Raw genomic sequence first — 19,825 nt, forward strand, 5'->3', positions numbered from 1 at the left:
GGATCTCGTGCACTTTCTCCAGGGGTCTTAGAGCCAACAGCAAACTCCTGTGCGGGCCATGCCACTCTGGGGAAGTGCCATCAGGATGTCTCCCAGGTGTGTCCTTCTGGGAGAAGCCAGGATTTGACAGAACCTTGTACGATTAATCCTAGGAAGGAGGGAGGGCTGTCTTGCCTGAATGGCTCAATGGCTCCTCATCCCAAACTGGGCTTCTGACGCCCAATCTAGCCTCATCATCTCCCTAACCCATAGCCTGTGCACATCACTCTGCCCTCCATAGAGCATGCAAGGCCCACGCCTTCTCATCCCAACCCACCTGTTCAGCTTCATCTCCCAAAATACCCCTCTACTCTCCAGCCCTGCCCATGTCTCTGTGAAACCTTTGGGAGCCCACTGCTTGGAATTCATTGCTCCTTCCTGCCTGCTCTCAGAATATGCTGCTTTATCTCCAGTGACTCAGACCTCCATCTGCCTCCTCCCCTGGATGCAAAGGACAGACTCTGTTCACAGATGAATGGACAAATCAATAAATACATTACATTGAAATGTGAGCTAAGAATGTCTATCTCCAGCATGGAGAAGACTAGTCTGGGAAGCCAGCAGGGGGCAGCGCCAACAATTCCCCTTGTTTCTGTGCCAAAGCTACACTGAGTCCATGGGGGCTCAGCTGTGGATGAAAAGCCAAGATCCCCTGCAGTGTGGGAGGAACCAGCAGCAGGAACGATCTTCTCAAGGGACAACGTGGACCCTGAAAGAGTTTGTCTCTGTCAAGGCTAAGGACTGGATAACTGGAGAACACCACACCAAGAGTCCAGGCAGCCAAGGAGGGCCTGGCTGTGCTGGCAAGTGGAGTTTCTGCCCAGGTCCCAGGTCTCAGGTCCCAGGTCCCAGGCATGCCTGGGGATGCCCTGCTCCTCCTTGAGCTCCAGGTGGGGGATGGCAGGCTTGTGGGCATCAGCCTCAACATGGACATGGGATTTACTGCAAAAAGGCTGATTCTTCCTTCTTAGCTACAAGTGTTCAGAGCTGGCAGGAGGCAGCAGCATTAGGGGAATACCACTGGTGGTGGTAAGCGGAAGGAGAACATATTGATCCCTCTGGAACCCGTGGAAAGGTTGGGTGGGGGAGTTTGATCAGAGGGGTTTGCAGTGACTGGACCTTTGATTTCCAATGGTGGCATGACCCAGGAAAGATGGTCTTAGCGAAATCATGAAATTCTGTAGGCTCAGTGTGCAAATACCAATGGTTACTAGTTCTGTGGGCATCCAGAACCCAGCCTGGGATGTTAAAGCCTCTGCTGGGAAGGAAAAGAGAATGAAAGAAGACTGAGCTACTCCAGCAAGATTGGACGTGCTCAGTAGATGGGCAGATAGAGGAAAAGGCAAGCAGGCTGGACACAGTCAGCCTGGGACATCGGGCCCCGAGGGACAAAGATCACAGACACACAGCCTCTGTGGTCTTAGACCCCTCCAGCTTTGGGAATCCTCCCTGGGCTCTAGAACATCACTAGGTGGTCTCTGTGGGGTACTAGGTGGTCTCTGTGGGGTACTAGGTGGTCTCTGTGGGGTACTAGATGGTCTCTGTGGGGTACTAGGTGGTCTCTGTGGGGTACCCCTGAGTGTGTTTCAGGCAGGGCGATGGGTTGAGGTTACCATGTAGTCACAGGGAATGCTGAGTTACATGTGCATGATAGGCAAGGCTGGGCCCTCCAGGATGAGGTCATTGACATCGTTCATGAGCTCGTGTTCACTGGCCACGTGGGGGTCCAGAAGTTCACATTCACTGGCCGGACCAGCGCTTTGGAGGTGGCGGAGGCGGGCCTGAAGCTGCTCCTGCTCCTTCTTGAGCTCCAGGTAGGAGTGGGAGAAGGTGTGGAAGATAGACGTGGCTGGGAAGGCCATGATGAGGATCCCGCTCAGGATGCTGCTGAGGGCCACCATCTGGCCTGGCACACTGCGGGGCACCATGTCCCCGTAGCCCACCGTTGTCATGGAGATGATGGCCCACCAATAGGAGGCGGGGATGCTGGTGAACTCCAGCACCCGCCCTGACTCCTTCTCGGCCACGTAGACCAAAGGGGAGAATAGGGTGACGGCCACAGCCAGGAAGAGAAGGAGCAGGCCGAACTCGCGTGTGCAGCGGCGCACAGTGAGCCCCAGCGTCTGCAGCCCCAGTGAGTGGCGGGCCAGGCGCATCACGTAGAGGATGCGCAGTGCCCGCAGCACACGCAGGACCAGCCCCACCTTCTCCAGGTAGGAGCTCCCGCTCGGCCTCTCGCCATCCTCCGGGGGCTCCTCAGACACCGCCAGTGACACGTAGTATGGGGAGATGGCCAGGATGTCGATGATGTTCAGGGGTCCCTGGAAGAACTGACACTTGTCTTGGGCCTGGACAAACCGCAGGCAGAACTCCAGAGAGAACCAGGCCACGCAGACGGTCTCCACGATGAAAATATAGTAGCACTTCCGAGAGCATTCGCCCTGCGGGGAGAAGAGTCAACAACGCTGGGTAGAGAGTGGACCCGCAACAGCGCTGGAAATTGGGGGACGACTTCATGCCCATGAGCTTTGTGCTGTAAACTTAGTTGTCCACCAGAACCTCCTTTTACACAGTTTTCCAGTTGTGGCTGGGTATACAGCAGATCGGCTAGGTCAGAGACTGTTCTTTCTGGCTTCCCTTGCCACTAGGTGTGGCGAAATGACTAAGTCCTCACCTCTGGACTGGAAACAGAAGTGATGCAAACCACCTCTGGATCTAACTCGTGCACACTCTTTTCATCGTTCATGTGAGCCAGGACAGCACAGATGGGCCTGCAACCCAGCTAAGAAGAGAGGACTGGACCAGTGCTCCAGGGCAGAAGGGAACATCAAGGTGGGAGAATCTGGAATAAGAGTTGTCTATACTCACCCACATCCCTCACCTTGGGACTATTGCACAACAAATTTGGTTTAAAACTATTCTAGTTTGCGGTCTCTTTGTTATAGCTGCCAGCCTCTACCTTAATGACATAAGTACCTCGGGGGACCATGCGATGCTCTCCTGCTGTTACTCGAGCCACACAGCACTGTCGTGAGCAGGCAGCATGACCCCATTTGACGGCCCAGGAAGTTGGTCACAGCAGTGAAGTGACTCGCCTGAGCTCACATATGTAAGAGGTAGTACCAGGGTCTCTTAGCTGCTGTTGGCTATTTTGTAACTTTGTTGTTTACCACCCCTCATTTGTTTAGCCAACAGAAATGTATGGAGGGCCCACTTTGTGCCAGGCATGGTGCTAACCCCTGGGCATACTGTGACTAGACGAACAGATATCGTTTCTGATGGCTTGAAGGCTGGTGGGGCAGAGAGGGTTCCTAAATCCCCAGGACAGCCCTTGGGATGTGTAATTGCTGTCCTTGACATGCGGGATTCCAGCTCGGCACTTCCAGCCGGGTGGGCGCCATTCTGCGTTCTGTATTTTGTTCTTCCTCCCGAATAGTTCAGGGTAGTTCCACCAGCCCTTCTGCCGCTCAAAGTGTGGACCTTGAGCCAAAACCATCAGCCTCCCTGAGGAGCTTGTTAGAAACATAGCATCTCAGGCCCCACCCCATCCCACGGAATCATATTCTGCAGTTAACAAGATCTCCAGGTGACTCATGCAAATTGAAGTTTGACAGGCACTGTTCTAATGTGTGGTTCTCAACCTTGGCTGCAGGTTAGAATCACCTTGGGGTTCCTTGAAACATTCTGTTGCCTGGGTCAGGTCCTCCCAAGATTCTAATTTAATTAATCTAGGTTTGAGCTGAGCAGTAGAATTTTCCAGAACCCCCATGGATAATTCAAATGTGGAGCCAGGGTAGACATCTTTGCTATAAATATTTTACACACCACACACACAATACATATACTTGATGGATGGATGGATGAATGGCCGAAGCAACTTGTCTGTGTAAAAGACAAGATGTTGTTGACAACCACAGTTTTCTTTTTTTTTTTTTTTTTTTTTTTTTGAGGCGGAGTCTCGCTCTGTCTCCCGGACTGGAGTGCAGTGGCCGGATCTCAGCTCACTGCAAGCTCCGCCTCCGGGTTTACGCCATTCTCCTGCCTCAGCCTCCCGAGTAGCTGGGACTACAGGCGCCCGCCACCTCGCCCAGCTAGTTTTTGTATTTTTAGTAGAGACGGGGTTTCACCGTGTTAGCCAGGATGGTCTCGATCTCCTGACCTCGTGATCCGCCCGTCTCGGCCTCCCAAAGTGCTGGGATTACAGGCTTGAGCCACCGCGCCCGGCCCACAGTTTTCTTTAGATTAAAGTGCTCTGAAGTGGAAAAAGAAATTATTTCCAGTGCCCACAGAAATCATAAGCGGAAATGTTCTTTATGCCTGGCTGCTGGAGGAAGAGAAACAGGCTGAACCATGCCAGTCTCTATTTGCCTGTCCAGGGCAGGGTACCTTTCTGGTTGGACTTCTGTGTGGACTATTGCAGGGCTGGGAGTCAGAGGCAGCACTGCCAAGGGGTGGAATCCAGAGTGTTCCAGCCTCTTCTTTGGAAACTGAAGCACAGAGAGAGGCAGGGGTCACTGCGAAGCCACACAGCAAGTTTTTTTAGCAAGATTGGAGAATCAGGAACTTTCTGTGCCCTGCCAGCCTTCAAGCCCTCCAGAAAGCACGTCTGCTTGTCTAGTTACAATACTCCCAGAGCCTAGCACAGTTTCAAATCCCATCTCTTCCACTTACTTGGGCAAATCACTTGTCCCTTCTGGACTTGCAGTTGTCTAACCTCTGAAGAGCTGTCGCGATGAATGGAAATTATGCATAGAAAGCCATTAACAGGACCGTGCGCCTCGCAGGCACAGGATGCACTCTAGCCATTTTAACACAATCATACATTGGTCGTGGACCACAGTCTGCCTGGTCAGTGTAAGGGTAGCAATACCTTCTTCCTATTGCTGGATATTACAGGAAGATGAGGGGATTCTCCAGCCCACTGAGAGGTCTTCGCCACGACTACGCAGGGTTTGCTTCAGGATCCTGAAGGGCTCGGAAGATTTGGGTTCTGATTCCCCAGCCCTGCTACAAACTTGCTGTGTGACTTTGCAGTGGCCACTGGCTCTCTCTGTGCTTCAGTTTCTAATACAGAGCTTGGAACGAATTGGTATTTCTCAAAGCTGATTTGGAAACCCTGGCACCAGAAGCCCCCAGGGTGCTTGTTGTAAATGCAGATTCTTGGGCTCCCATCACAAAATCCAAACCTTAGGGTGGGGCCCAGAAATCTACATTTGGCAACTCCCCCCATTCACTCTGAGGCACCTGGAAGGTTTTCAGGCTCTGAGCTAGATTCTGCCTACAAGGCCTCTTTCTTTGCAGACATCCTGGGAGTTTCTCCCTAGGCTTAAAATACTCACAGCCTGGGAATAACTTCCACACTGATGACCCAATAACTCAGGAAGGTGACTCCTGAGAGGCTGAGAAGGCTCTGCTGGGTCCTCCTGCCTGTGGGGCTGGCGTTTGGACATTCAAGCCATGCACACCGACTCCTCCCCTCCCACGGCCTGGCCCTCTGGCCACCTCTCTGGACTGCAGCAAGGGCTCTGCTCTGCCGCGTCACTGCACCTGCATCAGGCTCTGCTCTGCATCCTAAATCCAGCCTCCCAGCACTGGTCCCTCAGAAATGCCAGTATTGGGCAGGGGGCGTTTATGGAGCGTGGGCAGAGGAAATAATTCCCAGCTTAGCAAATATTCGAAGAAAAAAGAAAAGGGGAAAGAAGGAAAGAAAAAAGTTATCCTTTCTCCCTTTGTGGAAGTTCTGTGCTTAAACCCAGAAAGTTCCAGGTCCTAGGAAACCCCTGGTCCCTGGGCACACCGGGATGGTTGGTCACTCTATTCCTAGCCCTTGTCACAGGTAGAGCGAGGTGTGTTCTGGCTCCTTCCTACAATGAAGAAGAACAAGTGTCGGCCCGGAGAAGGCCCAGGGCATGAATGAGGAAACAATACGGATGAATCCCACGGGCCTGGTGTGGAGCAAAGCAAGCTGGCTGTGTGTTTCCATTTGCAGGAAGCTCGAGATCAGGCAGCCTCATCTAGGTACACAAAGTGAGCAGAACAGAGGCTGCCTCTGGGTAGTGTAAGGATGGCCTGTGAAGGAGATATTCTGTACTCACAGGGGAGAGGCTGACACGGGTGCATCCGCTTATTAAATTCTGCACCTAAGATTTGTGCATTTCAGTGTATGTACATTTTGCCTGTAAAACTGTAGAAGAAAAATAGTAACAAATGATAAGTGATTTGTGGTGGAGAGGGGATGGAAAGAGAGAGGAAACAAGAATGGCAGAATATTGGCTGGGCACGATGGCTCACGCCTGCAATCCCAGCACTTTGGGAGGCCAAGGCGGGTGGATCACCTAAAGCCAGGAGTTCGAGACCAGCCTGCCAATATGGTGAAACCTTGTCTCTACTAAAGATACACAAATTAGCCAGGCGTGGTGACACACGCCTGTAATCCCAGCTACTTGGGAGGCTGAGGCAAGGAGAATGGCTTGAACCTGAGAGGTGGAGGGTGCAGTGAGCCGAGATCGTACCACTGCACTGCAGCCTGGGTGATAGGTGATAGAGTGAGGCTCCATCTCAAAAAAAAAAAAAAAAAAAGTGGCAGAATATTGACCATTTAGTGTAGCTGAGTCATGGTTTCCCAGGGGTTCCCTATATTATTCTATTGACTTTGTAAATGTCTGAAATTCTCCATAATGAAAAGTTAAAAAACAAAAATAAAGGATAATCAAAACCACAATAAGACACAATTTGACATCCACTAGGATGGCTAGAATCATAAAGACAGACAATAGCCAAGTGTGGGTGAGACTGTGGAGAAACAGGAACCCGTCACTGCTGGTGTGGATGTAAAATGGGGCGGTGGCAGTGGAAACAGTTTGGCACGTCCTCAAAAGGCTAAACAGAGTTAACATGCAACCCAGCTGTTCCACTCCTAGGTGTGTAGCTCAGACAAATGAAAACATATGTCCACACAAAAATTTGTACACAGGCCGGGTCTGGTGGCTCATGCCTGTAATCCCAGCACTTTGGGAGGCCGAGGCGGGTGGATCACCTGGGGTCAGGAGTTTAAAAGCAGCCTGGTCAACATGGTAAAACCCCGTCTCTACTAAAAATACAAAAATTATCCAGACATAGTGGTGGGCGCCGGTAATCCCAGCTACTCAGGAGGCTGAGGCAGGAGAATCACTTGAAATCAGGAGGTAGAGGTTGCAGCAAGCCAAGACTGTGCCACTGCACTGCAGTCTGGGTGACAGCATGAGATTCTGTCTCAAAAAAACAAAACAAACAAAATAAAACTTGTACACAAAGTCTATGGTAGTATTATTCATAATAGACCCAAAGTAGAGACAACTTAAACATCCACAAACTGATGAGTGAATACATAATATGCGGCCTATTCATACAATGGAATAGTAGTCAGCCACGAAAAGGAATGAAGAGCTAAATCATGCTACAACATGAATGCACCTTGAAAACACGATGCTGAGTGAAAGAAGCCAGACACAGACACGCCATGTTGGATGATTCCATTTAAGTGAGATGTCCAGAGCAGGCAAATCCACAGAGACAGAAAGCAGAGGGGTGGGGTCCGGGGTTGGGTGGAGGAGGAAGGGAATGATGGCTTCACAGCTCCATGATGATTCTAAAGACCACCGAATTGTGCACTTGAAAAGGGCGAATATTGAGTTACAGTCAGTCTGAGCTGGCTGCGTACTCCTGGGGGAGGCAGCAAGTGGGAGTAGTGGGGGTCCCGTAGCCTGGCCTGCACCTGTTTTCACGCAGCAGCAGAGTGAGTTTCCTGAGGGCAAAGCTGCTGCCCTGGGGGCCCTGCAGGTGCAGAGAGGGCCTTCGGGAAGCTCCATCTGGGAGGAGCTCAGGGTCCACACGACCTTGGAGGCTTCCTCGCTCCCTCTGTCCCTCCCACCAACTCCTGCCAGTACCGCTTTGGAACGTGGCCACCTCTCACTTTTGCTGCAGCTCCTTAGTCAGGGCTGGTCCGTTCCTCAGCTCCGCATCTCTTCCTCCCCTCCCTCCTGCTGTGAGTTCACCATTTGTGCCTCTGGCCCTGGCCTGAGGCCCTGAGCTGTTTCCTCTGAGGCTCTCCTGGGGCCTGGATGTGCTGACTCACTCCTCCTCCCACTCCTTTAGCCACTTTTCTCTCCTGCCCGTGCCCTCTGCCACCCTGCCCTCCTTTACTCTGCTCCCATGGGCCTCCCCCAAGCCCCCCGTCACCATGAGCCACAATCCCTCCTCCCTAGGTCTCCCCTCCTGCCCACTCCCAGCAGCTGTCCCCCCTTCCCAACGCTGGGACACAGGGACTCTGAGAGTGTTGCAACCAATTGGACAGGGTCAGCCCCACCATGGGACCTGGCCCATGAGTCATCTAACTGAAGGCGTCTTCCCTTCTGTGAACTGGGGAAGGTGATTCTCATCCCACAGGGCAATTGTGGGCACCAGGGAGACCTGCTCAGGGACACTGTAGTGTAGGAGCTTCTGAAATCTACGTTGCTTGTCTTCTTCCTCAATCCTCTACCCCCACTGCTCTCCGGTTCAGGCCCTGCAGCTGATCCACCATGGGCTCTCCCTGGCCTTCACCTTGGGCAGGTTGGATGGCTGACTTCTCTTCTAGAGCTTCCAGCAAATTCTTATTAGAAAGCAGCTGCCACTGGGCTGGGCATGGTGACTCACGCCTGCAATCCCAGCACTTCGGGAGGCTGAAGTGGGCAGATCACTTGAGGCAAGAGAGTTTGAGACCAGCCTGGACAATGTGGGAAAACCCTGTCTCTACTAAAAACACAAAATTTAGCTGGGCCTAGTGGTGCATGCCTGTAATCCCAGTTACTCAGGAGGCTGAGGCATGAGAATCACTTGAACCCAGGAGGATGGAGGAGAGCCGAGATTGCACCACTGCACTCCAGCCTGGGCAACAGAGCAAGACCCTGTCTTGAAAAAAAAAAAAACCAACTGCCGCTGAGGGAGCATTACTAGGTTAGCTGCTGTCAGGCAAGTTACGTAACTTCTTGGGGCCCAGTTTTCTGATCTGTAGAATGGGATTGCAGTGAGAATTAAATTAGGAAACAGGGAAATGACTAGCACAGGGCCAGGAGCCCAGCAGGGGTCTAAGAAGTATCCACTGACTCTGAACCTCAAGTGGTTCTCCCTGTGTGGAGAGGGCAGGCGGCCATCCCATCGTCTCTGCACTAATATCCCTTCAGCAGTCACCGAAGGCGAGACCTAGGGACCCTCCCAGTGTCCAGCACAGGTCCAGCCTGCAGGGGCCCTTCCTGAACGACCCATGAATAAAGTGTGGGTGGCGGTGTCTGCGCAGGGCACTTGCAGGGGGCTGGGAGTTGGACACGCGGAGGCCGGGGGAGTGTGAGGAGGCAGAGGAAACTGTCACCTGCAGAGCATCAGGGAGGCCCCAGGCCAGGAAACAGGGAACGTTGCTTCTTGGCCGGGACACAGGGAGAGACACAGCTGCAGGAAAAAAACAACCAAAACCAACAAAACTAGGATAAGAAGCATTTGCTAGAGCAATTACTAAATGCCACCGAGCACAGAGAAGCTCCAGAGAGCAGGCCAGTTCTTTAGGAAGCTGATTCATGGTCCGAGAAAGGGATAGAGGAGGAGGCAGGAGCTGGCTCTCACATGGGGCCTCTTACTAAAGGGTGAGGAGGCAGGGAGGTGGACATGGCAGCCCAAAAGGTGAGCTGCATCCTGGGGAGGGAGCCCCAAGAGTCTCAGTTGGTCTTTTAAGAATCTCTCTCTGTGGGCTGGTCGCAGTGACTCGTACCTGTAATCCTAGCACTTTGGGAGGCTGAGGCTAGTGGATCACCTGAGGTCAGGAGTTCGAGACCAGCCTGGCCAAAATGGCAAAACCCTGTCTCTACTAAAAGTACAAAAATTAGCTGGGCATGGTGGCGGGCGCCTGTAGTTCCAGCTACTCTGGAGGCTGAGGCAAGAGAATCACTTGAACTTGGGAGGCGGAGGTTGCAGTAAGTAACCTGCACTCCAGTCTGAAAAAAAAAAAAAAAAAAAGCCGGGCGTGGTGGCAGGTGTCTGTAGTCCCAGCTACTTGGGAGGCTGAGGAGGCAGGAGAATGGCCTGAACCTGGGAGGCAGAGCTTGCAACGAACTGAGATTGCGCCTCTGCACTCCAGCCTGGACGACAGAGTGAGACTCCGTCTCAAAACAAACAAACAAACAAACCACTCTCAGTGCCTTCCTTCCCCAGCCCTCCACCTTAGTAAGACACTGAAATGTCTACAGTCTAGGATGAGAAGGAAGGCAAGAACCAAAGAGCCCATGTGGTGCTGCAGAGACATAACCAAGGGTGCTTTACTTGGTTGCCATAGGGTGTGCATGTCCCTTTGACAATATCCCTGAAAGCCCCAGGCAATGCTGTGGGGCAGGAGTAGCACCCAAGGTGGGAGGAGAACCGTGGGAAGGCCGGCAGGGATGGTCTTAAGCGTGGTGAGTTCCCTTGCTTCTCCTACCGAGTCTCCAGCCAGAGCAAGCCCTCAGAAAAGACATGCTGAAAGCCAGAGCAGAGGAGCAATGAGGGCAGGCACTGGAAGGGGATGGAGAGGACATTTGAGTCACCGGCTCCTGACTCGGCCATTGCAATTCAGGTTGGAGGGAGCCAGGGACGGAGGCTGGTGAGCAGAGCAGCAGAGCAGGTTCAGGGGTGTGAGCCCAGCTCCAAGGGGGAGCAAAACAACAAGTGTCCACTCTGTGCTGGCGCCTGATGTACAGGTGCTCATTCAGTCCTCAGCACCGCCCTCTGAATAGTGTTATGATTGTCCTCTTTGATGGGTGAGGAAATAGAGGCACAGAGAAAGAAAAGGACTTATCTGAGGGCAGAGCCAGAGAGTGGGAGAGCTGGGACTCAACCCAGGACCAGCAAACTGAAGATGCTGGCCCTTTCCATGACCTGATACTATCTGCAGTGGTTGGGATGTCTTAGTAGCAGTAAAGAGGAAGAAAAACGGTCCTGGCCAGTGGAGTTCAGGCTGCCCCGGAGGGAGGTAAAAGGCAGAGCTGTGCGGCCAGGTCTGAGGTCACGTGGAGAGGGCGCGACGGATGGATGGCAGGGAGGACAATGAAGGCAGAGGGAAAGAAAGAACCTGGAAAACTGCAGCAAACAACAAGGACATGAGGCTGCAGGTGCCCAGGGCTGGAAGGACGCTAGAGACAAGTCAGCCGTAAAATGACAAGTCCAGACCATCATTTTACCGGCAGGAGTTTGAAGTCCAGGGGCGGATGTGACTTGCCCTGGATCTCCCAGTGCATTCAAGTGAGAGTCGGGGTCAGGCGGGGTGTACTCTCCGCACTTTGGGAGGCAGAGGTGGGTGGATCACCTGAGGTCAGGAGTTCGAGACCAGACTGGGCAAAATGGCGAAACCCCATCTCTACTAAAAATACAAAAATTAGCTGGGGATGGTGTTGCATGCCTGTCATCCCAGCTACTTGGGAGGCTGAGGCAGGAGAATCGCTTGAACCTGGGAGGTGGAAGTTGCAGTGAGCTGAGATCGCACCACTGCACTCCAGCCTGGGTGACAAGAGCAAAACTCCATCTCAAAAAAAAAAAAAAAAAAAAGAGGGTCAGGACTAGATCTTGAACCCTGCCTATTGAAAGGGGTCTGTGTGGCAGCCGTGGGAACAGAACCCTGGCTTCATGTCTCAAACTCAGCTTGTTCCTTGGAGGTGGGGGCCGGCCTTTGGAGTGTGTCTTTCTGTCTTCAGCTATCAACATGGAGTAGGCCATCAGGGCTGGATGGATAAACCAACAGTGGCATATACATATAGTGGAATAGTATTCGGCCATGAAGAGGAATGAAGGTCTGACACATGGCACAGTGTGCATGGACCTTGAAGACATGATGCTGGAGCAGGAAGTCAGTCACGGAAGACCACACCTAGCATGATTCCATTTCTAGGAAATGTCCAGAATAGGCTAATTCATGGAGATAGATAGTAGATGGGTGGTTGCCAGGGGCTGGCAGGAGAGGAGGGAGGAGAGACTGCCTAATTGGGACCGGGTTTTCTTTTGGAGTGCTGAGAAAAAGTTTTGGAACTAGATAGAGGTGGTGGTGGCTGCAGAAGATCGTGATTGTACTAAATGCCACTAAATGGTTCCCTTTAAGGTGCTCGATTTCATGTTTTGTAAATGTCAACGCAGAAAAATGGAGCAGGGGGCTGGGGTGCGGTGACTCATGCCTGTAATCCCAACACTTTGGGAGGCCGAGGTGGGAGAATCACTGGAGCTCAGGAGTTTGAGACCAGCCTGGCCAACGTGGTGAAACCCATCTCTACAAAATATACAAAAATTAGCCGGGCGTGATGATGCCTGCCTGTGGTTCCAGCTACTCAGGAGGCTGAGGCAGGAGGATTGCTTGAACCCGCGAGGCAGAGGCTGCAGTGAGCTGAGATTGTGCCACTGTACTCCAGCCTGGGTGACAGAGTGAAACCCTGTCCAAAAAAAAAAAAAAAATACGAGCAGGGCTGCTCAGAATCTAAGCTCCAAGGAAATAAGAAATTTGTCTTCTCTCCAGCACCCAGAAGAATGGGCTTTAGTGGGCAGTCAATGACTGTTGTTGAAGGAAGGTAAAGGATGAATGTTTGGTTTCCAGTTAACTACTACCGAATGAATGAATGAATGATGATCAGTATGACGGACGTTCACTGAGCACCTCTGTGTGTCGGCACTGTCCCAGCTGCTTTATGCACCACATGACTCCTTGAGGGAAGTGCTTAGAGCACCCCCATTTCACAGAGGAGGAAACTGAGGCTCAAGGAGGTTAAGCGACTTTCCCAAGATCACTGAGTTAGTCACAGGTGAGGCCAAGGTTGAAACCCAGGGCGTCTGGCCTTTGCACCATCTTGCTGGCCTGAGAGCTGTTTCACAAAGTCTGGCTGCCTCAGAAGCACAAAGTGCCCCTGAGGCTGAAGTTCTAGACTACAGGTGAAGTGGCCCAGAATTGAAAGTTAGGACTGGGCACGGTGGCTCATGCCTGTAATCCCGGCACTTTGAGAGGCCAAGGCAGGTAGATCACTTGAACTTAGGAGTTTGAGACCAGCCTGGGCAAAATGGGGAAATCCTGTCTTTACAAAAAATACACAAAAATTAGCTGGGTGTGGTGATGCACACTTGTAGTCCCAGCTACTTGGGGAGCTGAGGTGGGAGGATCACTTGAGCCCAGGAGATGGAGGCTGCAGTTAGCTGCCAAGGTCGTGCCACTGCACACTAGCCTGGGTGACAAAGTTAGACCCTGTCTCAAATTTAAAAAAAGAAAGAGGGAAAGAAAAAGAAAAGGAAGGAAGGAAGGAAGAAAACAAAAGGAAAGGAAAGAAAGATGATATCAGTGTTGTATAGTCATAGGGGGTTGGATTTTACAGCCAGTCAGAGGTGAGTTCAAATCTTAGCTCTGCCACTTACTGTGAACTTAAGAAAGTGATAAAACCTCTCTGAGCCTCAGTTTCCTCATCTGTAAAATGGGGGTGGAAGTGGTATTCACCTCCCCATGCTGCCACAGGGGTGAAATCAGTACACGGTGTGAAATGCCAGCCTCATGAGCGGCACTTAGGAAACATTGGTTCTTTCATCCTTTTGGGGAAGAGTCCCCAGGGAAATCCAGAACTTTGAAATCTGGTGCCCCTTAGAAGAGCTCAGGCGCTGGCTTGGTCCTTCCTGTCTACACTGCCTCTTCCCTTCTCCATTGTAATGTTTTTTGAGATGGAGTTTTTCTCTTGTTGCCCAGGCTGGAGTATAGTAGCACAGTCTTGGCTCACTGCAACCTCTGCCTGAGGGTTCAAGCGATTTTCTTGCCTCACCCTCCCAAGTAGCTGGGATTACAGGTGCACGCCACCACACCCGGCTAATGTTTTTTGTATTTTTTAGTAGAGATGGAGTTTCGTCATGTTGGCCAGGCTGGTCTCGATTTCCTGACCTCAGGTGATCCACCTGCCTCGGCCTCCCAGACTGCTCGGCTTACAGGCGTGAGCCGCTGCACCCGGACTCCACTGTAATTTGCAATCCCTGGCACAGACCTTTACCCCACTATCAGGTTTACTCCAAGGGACGTTGCTATGAGAAGGTAGAAAAACGGAAAACTGCTTACAGCAAATGTCCATCCATTGTTTCTGTTTCGGATGGAGGAGTTCTGTGGGTTATACCCCTGGGGTCTGTTCCCCCACCCTGTCATCGTGACATTTCATCTGTGTGGATGCTATCAGGGTCAATCTGCAGGACACTGGCCCCACACCCAACGGGCACTGCCTGACCCAGAAGCAGCTGGTCCCTCTCAGACTGACATTCCCTGAGGGCAAATAAGGAACACAAAGCACGTGTGTCCAGGAAGAGGCCATCATCCTTTTACGTAAATGTAAGGTCACCGTCTTGGGAGAACAAAGACTGCCCCGTCCTCAGCCTCCCTGCTCTCTGAATTATTATCTAAACAGGAACACAGCCACTCTCCGGGCAGCACCTCATCCTGTCTCTGGGCACACACACAAAGGCGCGTTCACTAAGGAGAAAGCGTAAAGATACTGTGGCTGGGCCCAGGCATAAATCTCTCTTGTCCCAGGAGGAGACGTGGCTGCCTGATCCTCGGCTGAAACTTTGGACTGCACAGGTCTGCAGGCCCACGTCTCCCCTCTAATTTGATTTCTCTAGTCACTGTTAAGCTGGGCCTGGGCTCATACCCTTCGTCATTTTCAAAGCATTAGATTTTGAAAAGATCTTGGCCCTCTGCACAACCGAAATCCTGGCTCCTACACAATTTCTCCCCTCTCTGGAAATCTCTAAGAGGGAACAGGTTTGTGGGCATCCGGGGCCTTTCTTTATTCATTGGAATCAGGGCACCCTTAAGAAATGGGGTAGGGAGGTCACTTGTTTTGTCTTAATCTTTGTACTGCAGAGGCCATACATAAATCTTTCTGTGAACAAGCAGGCGCTTAAATCACATGCTTTCATGCTGCAGAATGAAAACATGCCTGTGATGGGCATTATCGCCTTCTCCATGGGAAAACAAGCTGTTTAGAGGCCCAAATATTTTGTGGGGTTTTTTTAGGGTCCAACTTTTGTAGGTTGGACAAGACACATTTTATTCAACCCATATTTACTGGGATCCTACTGTGTGTGAGGCACGGGCTGGTTCTCCATTTCAGTCCTTTCTATCTGGCAAGTTCTCTGATCCTGTTGTCTTGCCCTGGGACATATCTTTAAGCAAAGCGAACTTATTAGGTGGGCTGGCAACTGTTATGAGCCAAATAGAGCAAGCAGCGTCTTACGTATGTGTTTAGTTTCTCTCTCTGTTGATTACAAGGTAAGCTCCAAACGTCAGGATGATGGGCAGCCCCAGGGAGCTCGGTGCCGCGGAGGAGTGATCTTTTACATCAGGAAACAATCTAGTTCTCTGAAGCTTTCCAATAACCCTCTCAACCAAATGCTAGGTTCTTATTTTGCTTCTCAGACCATCTGGTTCCCGGGTGGAGGGAGGGTGTGTTGGGGTCTCCTGTAACTCCATGGAAAGGGGATGAAGGTGTGGGCAAGCAGCACTTTTTGCTCTGGCCTCCTGGGGCAGGGTGACTTACAGATCAGCTCACCTGTGAGTTTCCCATCCAGTGAGACTGGCCCAGACACTGAGCACTGCAGGGAAACTGAGGTCCGGGGACCTTTGCATCATTGGTGTCCTTACTGTGGAGCTCTGAGGAAAATAAATGGCCTGTGCCTCAGTTTCCTCATCTGAAAATGGAGTGGGGATGCCCAGGAGAATGTTAGCTCAAGAAGGCAGGGATTTCATGTTTTTGACCTGGTCTAGGGCTTAGCACAGAGTGCTGCTCAGTAAACACATGTTGAGTTCACCGGGTGAGTAAACCTCGGTGGTGATATTACCCATTTCACAGAGTGGGAGACAGGCTCAGAGAGGAGGTGGAGTGATTTGCCTGTAGTAACAGAGTCAGGAGAGCCTGGAGAGGCGATGCTGGGTCTGTCTGGCCCACTGAGTCCATGCGTGACTGAGGGCCACTGAATGTTTTTCACAGTGAGCCTTAGGCACTTTTGCCTTTGTAGGACTCCAAAAAAAAAAAAAGATGAAAAATTGTCTTTTATCACTGGTGGTCTAATAATGAATATAATCCACGTTGGATAATATTCATTTTTTTCTTCTTATTTTAAGACCTGAAGACATTTTTGTAGGCCCCTAAAAGACACCCCCGCCCGGGCACCCTGAGGGATGGAGCCATGGGCCCCATCAGAGGCCACTCACCTGGTCCTCCTCCGCCCTGAGGTCAGGCATGGTGCTGACGCACAGGCTGACGGCCGTGGTGGCCACGAAGAGGATGGAGAGGCAAGCAAAGACCTTCCCGGGCAGCCCGGACTGCGGGTTTTCCACCATCTCGCGCAGTCGGTTCATGCAGAGGCCCCAGCGCGAGGAGTGCGAGGCAGGGCGGCGGGTCTCCCTCTGCTGCCGCAGAACCTCCTCCCTGTGCAGCTTGGCCAGCTCCTCCAGCTCCTCCAGCTTCCTCAGCAGCTTCCGCAGGCAGCACCTCTCCAGGTGGGCCTCCTCGATGCCCCAGTAGGCCAGCTCCTCCTGGAAGGACAGCGCGCACATCTCCTGCAGCAGCACCAGCTTCCCGGCCGCCAGGAAGCTCACGATCACCCCGAAGGCGCTGGGGCTCCTGTCGAAGAAGAACTCCTGGCTGTCCTCGTCGTAATCATCGCAGAGCTGCGCGATCTCCTCGTAGCTCCGACAGAGCCTGAGTTTGCTCAGGCGGCTGAGCGGGAACTGGTCCAGCGTGCTCCAGGGGAGGCGATACCTCCTGCCCCCCACGTTGATCAGGATCTCCTTCTTCAGGTCCACCGGGGAGACGTCCAGGGCGCCCACCTTCCGCACCCTACGGTAGTAAAGGCCCTTGATGGACGGCATCTTCACGGGGCTGGACAGGAGCTGACTCCACGGGCTGTGGGAACCATAGTGTTGGTGTCTGGGATGCAGGCCCCGGTCTGCGGAAGGCATGGGCATTGCTGAAGACCACACGGGGAGGAAGTGCTGGGTTTACCAGTCTGACACCCAAGGGACAAAGACCGAGAAAAAAGAAGGGAAATCAGTCTTGGGGCAAAGAGTCCTGGATGTCGCGACTGCAGATGTTCTTACATGTGCTTTCCTGCAACTGCATCTGCATGGCTTGTTCTTTTAACCTTTAGCTCAACACATATTTATTGGGCATCTACTGTGTGCTTGGGATACATCAGTGAACAAAACCCTTCCCTGGTGGAATAGCTACTGGTATCGCAGAAGAATGTCTCCAGAACAGACGTTGCATGGATGGGGACTGAATTGCATGGATGAATAATTCAGTCCTGAGCTGGACAAATCAGAGCGGTGCCACTTCTGGGCTCTGTGGTCTCAGGTATGTGGCTTTACCTCTCTGATCTCAGCATCATTCATTCAAATGACAAGACTCAGACTAATCTTGCAAGGTACAGTTAGTAAAAATAGAGCTTAAGAATGTAGGCTCTCAAGGCGGACTGCCACCACAGGTGGGTTACTGAGTGTCTCTGAGTCCTTTGCCTTATCTGTGTGACGGGGGCAGTTTGAGTGCCCACATCGTAGGGCATGGCAAGGGTTATATGCAGTAATATACAAGAAAGTGTGTATTAATAACACTTCTAGATGCTTCTGACATGCCTGGCTCCCCCTAACTCACTTCAACAACCTCACAAAGTAGACATAAGATCTCCACTTTATAGATAAGGAGGCTGACGCACGGAAGGCTTGCGTGTCTTGCCTACAGTTTAGCAAGCACCTGACATCAGGAAGTTCAGCGAGGGTCCTGTTATTAAAGGTTATAACAGACCAGGAATGTGACTGTCCTTAGCACAGCATCTAAGCATCTAGGTCTCAGGAGGAACTCCACCAGTCTCGCTTAATCACTCTTGGTTGCTTTCTCATTTGGGGAGGCCTTTGCTAAGGGGACAAAGGAGCATGGCATACTTGCAATCACAGTACTCCTCCACGTTCATTGCGCGCTTGCCTTAGCCATCCTTGCTGTGTGACCTCCAGCCAGTTACTCCCCCTCTCTAGGGCCATGGTCTTGTATCTGCAGAATGAAGGAGGCCTCCGGGCACAGTAGTTCACACCTGTAATCCCAGCACTTTGGGAGGCCAAGGCAGGTGGATCATCTGAGGTCAGGAGTTCGAGACCAGCCTGGCCAATGAAACCCCGTCTCTATTAAAAATACAAAAATTAGCCAAGCATGGTGGCATGTGCCTGTAGTCCCAGCCACTCGGGAGGCTGAGGCAAGAGAATGGCTTGAACCTGGAAGGCGGAGGCTACAGCAAGCCGAAATTGTGCCACTGCACTCCAGCCTGGGCAACAGAGCAATACTCCGTCTCAAAAAGAAAAAAATGAAGGGGCCTCTAATGCTCTCTCCTTTTCAGACCTATATAAGGTGCTTGACTTAGTGTGAGTGTTTTAGATTTAGCCAATTCACATATTTAAAAAGTCCTTTCCACAATATTTCTAACCTTCAGATCCTGCAACCATTTCTTATGCCATTCATTCTAGCCAGAGCCATTTCCAAAGCATCTATAAGCTTACATTTTCAGATGCACTCCACTCCAATCAAGAGAGAAACTCGGCGGCTGAATGGAAATCAAAGTTCCTCTCAATTTCAGAGCCAGTTGGATTCTGGTAGGTAGTGGAGAGTGAACTGCAGCCTGTTTCACACTCTTGCTCCCCACACAACATTCTGGTGTTCCGAATGCATTACTTTGCTCACAGGGGATGGCCGGAGGAGGATGAGGAGCCTGCAGAGAGAAGAGTATTTTGAAATCCCGGGATCCCTTTGCAAGCTTCCTCATTTTCCCAGTGCAAAAACCAAGATCCAGCGAGGGGAAGTAACTTGTCCAAGGTCACACAGCAAATCCAAATCCAACCCAGCACTCTGTCTCCCAGCCTGGGGCTCCTTCCAGAACCTGAACAGTTCTGGATTGTTCAATCCCCTTTCTGCATTCACTGAATAAACCCAATTTTGCAGTCTACGGCTCTCCAAACAGCTGGCAAGCAGCTCCTTCCGGAGCACGGGAAAGGAATTCACTTAAAACAGCACTTTTGCCAAGGATGTTTAACAGCATCAACCTCCCCCCGGCCCCCGCCCGCCCTGCAGCAAGCATTAACTCTTCCCCTCAAGTTTCACTCACCCTCTTGTCTCAGGGAGCCAGTTTCCAGCTGTTTCTCTGCCCAGCAAGGGGAGCCCATGTCTTGGTGCCCGGGGAAGGGACAGGTTTGTGGTGGAGATGAAGGGGAAGAAAAAAAATTCCCAAAACAGCAGTTTCTGGCAGAGTTAGTTCCAATTTTTCTTCCCGTGCCTCCTCCAGAAACCAGAAGTTCATTCATTCTGCATCTCTCTCCAGCAGCTGCAGGAGAGCCCTGGGGGATTGAGGTGGGATTGTTTTCAAGGACCCAGAAGTCCCTTTCCTTATGAGAGATGAGGGTCTGGGGGTTCTTGCTGGGAGGGAGCCAGGGCAGCTGTTCTGGTTGAGCAGCGGACTCTGCACTTCAAGTCCCACAGGGACCGGCCAGTGTGGTCCTGCAAGAGAAGCCAGTGTGTGTGTGTGGGGGGTGGTGGTGGTGGAATGGGAAGGGCTTAGAAATAATCTCTCCATCAGCCAGCAGCAGGAAGGAGCAGCAGCCGCTGCCACTCTGCCAACCGCCTAGGAGGCAAGGGAAGCTGTCCTCCCTCCTCTGGCATGGAGGAGCACAACTCGGGAGGGGCAGAGGGCAACTTGGGGCCGGAGG

General features: G+C 51.9%; 1 protein-coding gene across 1 annotated transcript; it reads right to left on the reverse strand.

The window, feature by feature from the left end:
• Nucleotides 1-1,605: 1,605 nt before the first annotated feature.
• Nucleotides 1,606-18,825, reverse strand: KCNG4 (potassium voltage-gated channel modifier subfamily G member 4). The gene is made up of 3 exons (XM_033219929.1): nt 18,626-18,825; nt 16,292-17,088; nt 1,606-2,480 (listed from the first exon to the last, which is right to left on the reverse strand). Exons 2-3 carry the CDS (start codon nt 17,045-17,047, stop codon nt 1,677-1,679), a joined length of 1,560 nt encoding a protein of 519 aa, XP_033075820.1. The 5' UTR covers nt 17,048-17,088; nt 18,626-18,825; the 3' UTR covers nt 1,606-1,676.
• Nucleotides 18,826-19,825: the final 1,000 nt, after the last annotated feature.

Source organism: Trachypithecus francoisi, unplaced genomic scaffold, assembly GCF_009764315.1.
Source record: "Trachypithecus francoisi isolate TF-2019V2 unplaced genomic scaffold, Tfra_2.0 Lachesis_group10, whole genome shotgun sequence".
NCBI classification, from domain to species: Eukaryota; Metazoa; Chordata; class Mammalia; order Primates; family Cercopithecidae; genus Trachypithecus; species Trachypithecus francoisi.

Excerpts from the sequence above, each read along its gene's own strand:
- KCNG4 (XM_033219929.1), bottom strand. The coding sequence starts at position 17,047 with ATGCCCATGCCTTCCGCAGACCGGGGCCTGCATCCCAGACACCAACAC. Across the intron at positions 2,481-16,291 it reads TCAGGGCGGAGGAGGACCAG|GGCGAATGCTCTCGGAAGTG; the intron begins GTGAGTGGCCTC and ends TTCTCCCCGCAG.